This window comes from Triticum dicoccoides, chromosome 6B, assembly GCF_002162155.2.
Source record: "Triticum dicoccoides isolate Atlit2015 ecotype Zavitan chromosome 6B, WEW_v2.0, whole genome shotgun sequence".
Taxonomy (NCBI): domain Eukaryota; kingdom Viridiplantae; phylum Streptophyta; class Magnoliopsida; order Poales; family Poaceae; genus Triticum; species Triticum dicoccoides.
Window position 1 is genome coordinate 146,454,674 of NC_041391.1, and position 9,217 is coordinate 146,463,890.

The 9,217-nt window shown below is 48.2% G+C and overlaps 1 protein-coding gene across 1 annotated transcript; it reads left to right on the top strand.

The window, feature by feature from the left end:
* Positions 1-1,646: 1,646 nt before the first annotated feature.
* LOC119320922 lies at positions 1,647-8,531 on the top strand. Its single transcript, XM_037594825.1, has 5 exons — positions 1,647-1,820; positions 1,933-1,988; positions 2,051-2,294; positions 3,229-3,316; positions 7,099-8,531. Exons 1-5 carry the CDS (start codon positions 1,647-1,649, stop codon positions 8,409-8,411), a joined length of 1,875 nt encoding a protein of 624 aa, XP_037450722.1. The 3' UTR covers positions 8,412-8,531.
* Positions 8,532-9,217: the final 686 nt, after the last annotated feature.

Below are 9,217 nucleotides of genomic sequence, written 5' to 3' on the forward strand. Positions count from 1 at the left end.
ATCCCGTGACCAAACACTTGGTCACTTTGAGCTCATTATGATGATGCACTACCGAGTGGGCCCAGTGATACCTCTCCGCCATACGGAGTGACAAATCCCAGTCTCGATCCGTGTCAACCCAACAGATCAGAGATACCTGTAATGCATCTTTATAGTCACCCAGTTACATTGTGACGTTTGGTACACCCAAAGCACTCCTACGTTATCCGGGAGTTACACGATCTCATGGTCTAAGGAAGAGATACTTGACATTGGAAAAGCTCTAGCAAAATGAACTACACGATCTTGTGCTATGCTTAGGATTGGGTCTTGTCCATCACATCATTCTCCTAATGATGTGATCCCGTTGTCAACGACATCTAATGTCCATAGTCAGGAAACCATGACTATCTGTTGACCAATGATCTAGTCAACTAGAGGCTTACTAGGGACGTATTGTGGTCTATGTATTCACACGTGTATTACGATTTCCGGATAATACAATTATAGCATGAATAAAAGACAATTATCATGAACAAGGAAATATAATAATAATGCTTTTATTATTGCCTCTAGGGCATATTTCCAACAGAATCCAATGTACCATGAGAGAACAAAGCACATTGATGTCAGATATCACTATATTCAAGATGTTGTTGATGAAGGTGATTTGAAGGTATGCAAGATAAGTACTCATGATAATCCTGCTGATATGATGACAAAGCCGGTTCCTACCAATAAGTTTGAGCTTTGCTCAGGCTTAGTTGGTATTGCTCACTAGTCTTATGGACTTTGACGCACAAGGTGTTTATGCTGATTTGGATGGAGTTATTCACTTTGTTCGACTACTGGAGGGAATTTGGCTCAAGGTGGAGATTGTTAAATTGTGATCCAAATTATACCATATTGGACTAGACGTAGTACATACAGTGTGGGCTTTGCGTCGGTACCGACGTGTACGAGTACAACTCGTTTACTTGCCCTACAAGGACTCTTATGTGTTACCCCTCATATATACCCCATGTAGTCGCACCTAAGACGGTCTGTCGTCTCGTGCTTGTAATACTCCTCCATCATAATGATTGCACCTTCGTGCGTCCGTGGTTTTCTCCCACAAGGGTTTCCACATAAAACTCCGTGTCTCCGTGTCTCGTTTAATTATCGTTATTATCTAACAGTTACTACCAACCATTCAACAAGTCTTTCTTTTTTGCGATGAACCATTCAACAAATCAATCGTGTTTCCTCAAGGAAGACGAGACTAGTTGCCCTGTTGAGTGAAATATTCTTAGCTTCGTCTTTCAGTTTCATATTTCAAAACAATGTACTATGTATATCAACCTAGTCTTTGCCCAATAGATTCAAAACAGCGTAAATCGACTGAGTTTTCTCCAACAGACAAAAATCTTATTTTCTCACCAAAAACAAAAGAAGAACTACGATAGACCACACAAAGAGATTGCATGATTAATACTAAAAATAATCTTGGGAGATACCGTATGAAATTGAAAGGCACCCCCATCAGTCTAGCCGTGCCAAAAGGAAAGAGTCCACAACTTTTCCCCCGAAACTCCCAGAGCGCTCCTTTGGCGATTAGGGTTTTGAGGGTGGAACCTGGCGGCACGCGTCAATTTACTCGGCGGGGCGAGGGGTCTGCCGTTTGGAGGATGGCAACATCATCGGATCAGCATGGAGGAAAGGAGCCTATGTCGCCCCGTGCGGCAAGGGCGAAGCTAGCGGAAGCCCTGGGAAAACTTGACATCATGGAGGAGGAGGCGACTCCGCTGGTGCTGGATGACCGGGAAGATGGGGCGCCGGCGAAGTGGATGCTGGCAGTAAAGGTACTGCACCGGAATATACTCCACATCTAGACTATTACCAGTGCCCTTCGGCCGGCATGGGGAAATCCTAAGGGATTGACCTTTCGATCTATTGGGGATAATGCGTTTGTAGCTGAATTTGCAAATCAACGGGATCGTGATCGTGTATGGGAGGGATCGCCATGGCATGTGAGTAAGAATGCGGTGATTCTGTCAGAGTATGATGATTGCATGCGTCCTTCTGAACTCAGGTTTGATAGGCTGCAACTTTGGGCTAGAGTTGTAAACCTTCCCTTCAATCTGCAGGATGATAAATGGAGTGCTGCTATTGCTAAACAAATTGATAAACAAGCAACACATGTATCATTTGATCATGTGAATGGATACTTGAGAGCAAGAGTTACGATTGATGTGAGCAAACCTCTTAGGAGGTGGATACTGATTGAGTCAGCTCGTAGAAAATGTTCAGACCTGTATGATATCCAATACAAGAATGTACCACACTTCTGTTTTCTGTGTGGCCGGCTTGGTCACTCGGATCAGTACTGTCCGACGTCGGGGACTAGGGATGCCAATGGAGATTTACCGTTTGGGGAGAATTTGAGACCTATGGATGAATGGAAGAGGGCGTACTCGGGTGACAACTCGTCAAAGGAGTACCAGGGTTTCTAGAGTAACAAAGCTGAGACGAGGAACTCTAGTACTGCTGCAGAAAAGGGTGCAGAGGTCACCTCCCCAATAAAACAACGCGAGCAGTACAAACGCAAGGGGGGATCGACTACTAATCAGCAGGTTTACAGGAGGGTGGAAACACCACTACTGACTAATGAACCATTTGCGGCTAATGGTGAAGATGTAGTTCTTGGGTCATCTGAAAAAGATTTGAGTCACGAAAAGGATGAAGATGAGCCACGGGAACCGAAGAAAAAGAAACCTACGCCGATGAATTCCGGCAGCACGGCAGTGTGATGCAGCCCTGCCATTCGCAATGAGGTTCCTTAGCTGGAACTGTCAAGGGCTTGGGAACCCATCGACAGTTCAAGAGCTTCGCAGTGTGGTGAAGCAGGAAGTGCCCTGTCTCCTGTTTGTTATGGAGACAAAAATTCAGCAAAGAGAGTCGAAGCATTGCAAAATCAGTTAGGCATTGCGGGGTGTTTTGCTGTGGATAGCAGAGGATTGAGTGGAGGTATTGGTCTGTTTTGGTCAGTTGACATTCGAGTCGAGCTCAAAAACTATAGTTCTGGCCACATTGATGTAGGGGTGCAGAAGGTGGAAGGAAGATCAGATAAGTGGAGGTTCACTGGGTTCTGCGATGCACCAAAGGTGGAGGATCGCTATCAGAGTTGGTGTTTTCTCCAAACCCTGTTCGCGATACAACATTCAGCATGGATTTGTGTTGGCGACTTTAATGAAACTCTGTATGGGTCAGAGCATTTCTTGTGAGCCGCTCGGCCTGAATGGTAAATGCGGGCGTTTAGAGAAGTTACGGAAGAATGTATGTGGCAGGATCTTGGATGGTCAGGAACAGAATACACATGGGATAATGGACAGCCAGGACATGCAAATGTGAAGGCTCAGATTGATAGAGCTTTTGGCAATCCAGAGCTGCTTAATATGTTTGCTTATGCTCACGTTAGGCACATCAGCACAACAGAATCTGATCGCTGTTTTGTCAAAGTGGATTTATGTGAATATGTGGCCGAGGGGCGTTCTAGAGCAAACAAACAGTTTCGCTATGAAGATATGTGGCAGTGCCATGCCGATTACGATCAGGTAGTAAATGAAAATTGGCAGACGGGATCTAGCCGGCAGGGGCTTAGTGGTGTTCTTCAGGCACTCTCTTCAATGCAATCAACGCTTTCTGAATGGGGTGCTGCTGAGTTGGGTGTTTGGCACGTAAAATTCGTAAACTGCGTTCCAGGCTTGAGAAATTGCGTGGCCAATCTATAGGTCGAGGGACCTCTATTGAGGAGATATAAGTTGCAAGACAACTCAAAGAGGACCTGCGACAGGAGGAGATCTTCTTGAAGCAGCGGTCAAGAGTGCTATGGTTAAGGCAGGGAGACCAAAACACGAAATACTTCCAGCTGCAAGCTACTCAATGGAAGAGGTTGAACAAGATTGATAATCTTGTGCGCGATGATGGCACCATATGTCGGACGAGGGAGGAAAATTGTACAGTGGTACAAGCGTTCTTTCAAGATCTATACACATCCCAAGGGCACCGACCAATGGATGAGCTTACACAATTAGTCCCTCAACGGGTTATGGCTGATATGAATGAAATACTTGATAGGCCATACACGACAGAGGAGGTGAGAGTGACATTATTTCAGATGGCACCATCGAAGGCCCTGGGGGTGGATGGATTTACGGCGGGTTTCTTCCAACGGCATTGGAATTTGATCAAGGATGACATCATCCATGCCGTGTTGGACTTTCTTCATGGGGGCGAGCTACCAGTGGGGATGAACAACACAACTATAACACTTATTCCCAAGGTGAGACACCCCCAGCGCATTAATCAATATAGACCGATCTCTCTTTGTCCTGCACTTTACAAGATTGCAGCCAAGTGTATAGCAAACAGATTGAGGATCTTTTTGGACGACATCATAGGGGAGAACAAAGTGCTTTCGTCCCAGGTCGCCTGATTACGGATAACATCCTTATTTCCTATGAGAGTGTCCATGCGATGAGAAAGAGGAGGAAAGGAAAGAACAGTGTGTGTGTAGTGAAGCTAGATATGATGAAAGCCTATGACCGTGTTGAGTGGCATTATATAGGAACTATTATGGCATGTCTTGGCTTCAATACGTCCTTCATTCGACTCATCTTAAAGTGTGTTTCTTCGGTGAGGTTTGCTATCCGTGTGAATGGGGAGCTCTTACCGTTCTTTTCCCCTTCTAGGGGGCTAAGGCAAGGGGACCCGGCATCGCCATATCTGTTCCTGTTATGTGCAGAGGGATTTACTACCTTGCTTAATAACTTTCGAAGACCGTATGTGGACAAAGGTATAAGGGTGAGTGTGAATTCACCCTGGATCAATCACTTGCTTTTTGCGGACAATAGCTTGATATTAATGCAAGCAAAACAGCAGAGTGTGCGGCGTTTGAATGACATTCTCAGAATTTATGGTGATTGTTCGGGTCAGTGTGTGAACAGAGAGAAGAGCTCCATATTTTTCAGCCCAAACACCTCTGACATAGATCGCCAAGCAATGACGAGATTGATGGGCATTACTGTAGAAGAGTTTAATGAGAGATATCTTGGTCTTCCGACAGCAGTAGGTCGCGTCACAAGTGGGACGTTTGATCATATAGGGGAGCGAATTAGAAGCAAATTAAATGGCGGATCAGAGAGACTCGTTTCCTGTGCTGCGAGGGAGGTTCGATTGAAATCAGTCATACATGCCATACCAACTTTCTCTATGAGCTGTTTTAAATTGTCGAAGAAAGTCTATAAGGGGATTTCATCTAGTATGGCAAAATATTGGTGGAGTAGTTCTCTCGACCGGTGCTCTCTGCACTGGGTTGATTGGCAAACACTTGCATCACCGAAGGTACAAGGCGGGATGGGTTTTCGGAATCTTGAGATGTTTAATTTAGCCGTGCTAGGTAAGCATGGATGGAGATTGGTCACAAGCCCAGACTCTCTCTGTGGTCGGGTGTTGAAGGGGAAGTATTTCCCTCTCACGGACTTTATGCATGCCACTGTACCAAATAACGCCTTGGCTACCTAGCGTGCTATTATAGCAGGAAGGGAGGCGCTCAAAGTTGGTTTGATCGGGCGAATTGGGGATGGTTCCTCGGTGTCGATCTGGAATGATACTTGGATCCAAGGGAAGCTTTCCATGAAGCCATCTATGCAGGTTGGAAATGACACACTACACACAGTCTCCGATCTCATTGACAACGACTCTTGGTTATGGAAGATGGAAATTGTCAGGAGGAATTTTATCGCTCCCGATGCTGATGCTATATTGAACATACCATTGCGGCAAGGGGGAGGTGAGGACTTCTGGGCATGGGCGTGGGAGAAGACGGGTGTCTATACTATAAAATCTGCGTATCGGGCTCTTATGACTCGCAACGAGCACTCAGCTCTAGAGGAAGGGGTGACGACGGGCACTTCAGAGACAGAGAAGCAGTTATGGACAAGGTTGTGGAAGCTAAAGGTGGTGCCTAAAGTTCGTGTGTTCTGGTGGCAAGTTCTACGGGGCATTCTTCCTGTGGAGCGAACACTGCAGCACAAACACATTGTCACCATGGCTAGATGTACAGTCTACCTAGCTGCAAATGAGGACTTGATGCATGCGCTGATAAAGTGCACTCATGCAAAGAGATTCTAGGGGGAAGCGAGAGAATGGCTACAAGTGAAACTTGCTGATCTCCACCCAGAAACATGGGCGAAGGATATTCTTTGCGACCCAAGGTTTCAAGAAGCTGACAGGGCAAAAATTGTTACTGTGATGTGGGCGATTTGGACTTCCAGAAACGACATAACACATGATAAGGAAAGCTCAAGCCTAGTCCAGTTTTTGAGATCGATCAAGGTTGCTTTGGCAGTGCTAGAACTTCCTATGGAGCACACCAAAGTCCTGACCGGCTATGGTTGGAGACCGCCTGAGGGTTATTTGATTAAAATCAACACTGATGCAGGTATCTCCCGTGAGGAATGTAAAGGGGGTGCAGGAGGGATCACCCGGTCTTCGACTGCCTTCCTTGCGGCCTGGAGCAAGCCTTACCCCGGAGTGACAGATCCATTGGTAGCAGAAGCTTTGACTCTGCGTGATGGTGTTCTTTTTGCTCGTCTCCGAGGCTTCCTGCGAGTTGTTCTGGAGGTTGACTGCAAGGATGTAGACGACCTGTGGGCTTCGCACACTTTTTCGCGCTCGATGATAGCGTCCGTTCTACTGGAGATAGAAGAACTAGCATTATCTTTTTAGTCTTTTGTTATTTAACATGTATCTAGAAAAGCCAATACTTCAGCCCACTTTTGTGCCAAGTTTGCTTGCACGTTAGGGGTTACAAGTTGCTGGATGGACTCCCCTCCTAGTTTTTTCATGACTAGCATTATGGCTCATCATGCAGGAGCTAGAGATGATTGAATAAAGTTTTTATTTCCCCGCCAAAAAAAGAAGTCTAGCCATGCCAAAACACAACACGCCGCACCCAAACTGAACCGAATACTGGTTCCGCGCGCAGCTCCTATTCCGACAGTTGCTGCTTTATAGGGATCCGAACGACCCGGCCCGAACACAACAGTACAACCATCAAAATTGTCCCAAGACTGACAGCAACTCAAGCTCACAAAGCCGCCGCCAACGAAAAAGATAGGGCAGAGAGTAGAGACTCGATTCAGACCGATGTCGACAGAACAATACGGCGGCGGCTGGATTCTTCGGATCGGCAGATCACGCCGCCGCCGGCGCAGCTGCCGGACGACCTGATCCACTACAGCATCCTCGCACGCCTCCCCTTCCGGCTGCTCCTCCGCCTCGCCCCCGTCTGCAAGGCGTGGCGCCACCTCATCCTCCACGACCCCGTCTTCGCCCGCGTGCAGGCGCAGTGCCCCTCGCCGGCCTCCGGCGTCCTCGCCCGCTTCCACCAGGGCCGGCTCGAGGTCCTCACCCCCGGAGCCGCGGCCGCCACCGTCGCCCCGCCGGACGCCGGCCTCTCCTTCTTGCCCGTCGTCGACGCGCACCGGCAGCACCTCCGGCTCTGCTCCACCACGAGCGGCCTTCTTCTGGTCACCACCGGCAGCACCTTCTGGGTCGTCAACCCCGCGACCCGCGCGTTCCATGAGATCCCCTACGCCGGCGAGCGCGCCTTCAGGGCGTGCCTCGCGTACGACCCGGCGACGGCGCACCAGGAAAGCTACCACCTCGTCGTCCCCGCCCGGGTAAACATGGAGCTGTGGAGGTTCTGGATCTTCTCCTTCTCGTCGCTCCCGCGCGGATGGCGCGCGTCGTGGGCGACCGTGCGGATGCCGCCGTACGGCGGTGTGCAGCCCAAGGCTTTACAACTGGGCGGGCTCTCGTACTGGCTTTGCAACCGGGGCGACGTGCTCTGGTACAACTACGGCGCCGACGCGGCGGGCAAGCTGCCGCCGCCGCCGCATGGGAAGAAGAGGCCGTCCTCCCTGGTCGACGGAGGAGGGTACATGGAGGGCAGCAGGGAGCTGGTGGCGTGGCGCGGGAGGATCGCGATGGTGTCAGCGAGCCCCACCCTGCTGGCCGTGTGGGCGCTGTCGTCGTCGCCCTCCTCGGGCAATGCCTCGCTGACGCGGTGGGAGATGGTGCACCGGAGGAGCTGGGACGAAATCCCTGGCATGGCGCCCCCCGCGTCGCGCTTCCTGTGGTCGGTGGTGCCGGCGGGAGTGGACGTCGGCGCGGAGGTCTTGGGCCTGGCGGTGCGGATCGGGTACAGGCAGCGCCGCGGCCACGGCGTGGGTGGTGGTGTTGACAACGAGAATGTGTGGCGTCGCGAGGTGTTGCGGTACGACATGCGTACCGACGCCACGGCCACGGTGGCGGAACTGGTCGGCAGGGAGAAGCACGACGACTTCGTCGTCTTCGGCTACCACTCCAGCATGGCGCCATTGTACTAGCAGCTAATTAAAACCTCTCCATCTCCATCTCAAGGTTTTTTCTGACAGTAATTTGATGGAACTCGATCATCGCAGGTACTCATGGTATTCTGGATATTTCACTTTTCAGCTATCTATCTACCTCTCGGTTTCTAAATATATAAGGCTTTTTAGAGATTTCAATACGGACTACAAAAGAATGTATACATACATATTTTACAAGTATATTCACTCATTTTGTTTCATATGTAGTCCATATTGAAATATCTAAAAATACAAACGGAGGGAGTATCATATTATCAGAACATAATGGTCTATTTGAGTCTCTGAAAAATCCTAGCTATTCTTAGCATGATTTTACGGAATCTCAAAGAGGAAGGGGTTATTTCAGGGGAGTGGGAGATGTTTATTTTTGCAGAATCTTTTTGGTCCTGCAGAATCTAATGTACGTGTTTACTTAGGACCTGAGAGTTATTAGATAAGATGTTCATCATGGAATTAAGAAGTAATACTGCCATTTTTCAATTAAAGCATAACAAGGCTGCTGGCCAGATGGTTTAGCTAGTGAATTTTATCTGCGTTTTTGGCCATTCGTTTATGGGGATTTGTATTTTTTTTTTAGTTCTATATATCATGGTAGGCTTGATCTTGCTAGGTTGAACTATGGTGTGTTAACTTTGTTGCTAATTAAGGGTACATGAGGTGATAAAATTCAGATGTTTAGGTTGCATTGCTTTCTTAATACATTTTTGTAAATCTTTACAAAAGTTATTAAGAATATTTCTATTAGTCTAGTTGATAAGATTATTTCTTCTCTGCAAACATAT

What these genes read in the sequence shown, in the direction of transcription:
- LOC119320922 (XM_037594825.1), top strand. Translation starts at nt 1,647, where the DNA reads ATGGCAACATCATCGGATCAGCATGGAGGAAAGGAGCCTATGTCGCCC. An exon ending in AGTGGATGCTGGCAGTAAAG is followed by an intron (nt 1,821 to 1,932) that starts GTACTGCACCGG and finishes ATGCGTTTGTAG; the next exon opens with CTGAATTTGCAAATCAACGG. An exon ending in ATGATATCCAATACAAGAAT is followed by an intron (nt 2,295 to 3,228) that starts GTACCACACTTC and finishes TGTATGGGTCAG; the next exon opens with AGCATTTCTTGTGAGCCGCT.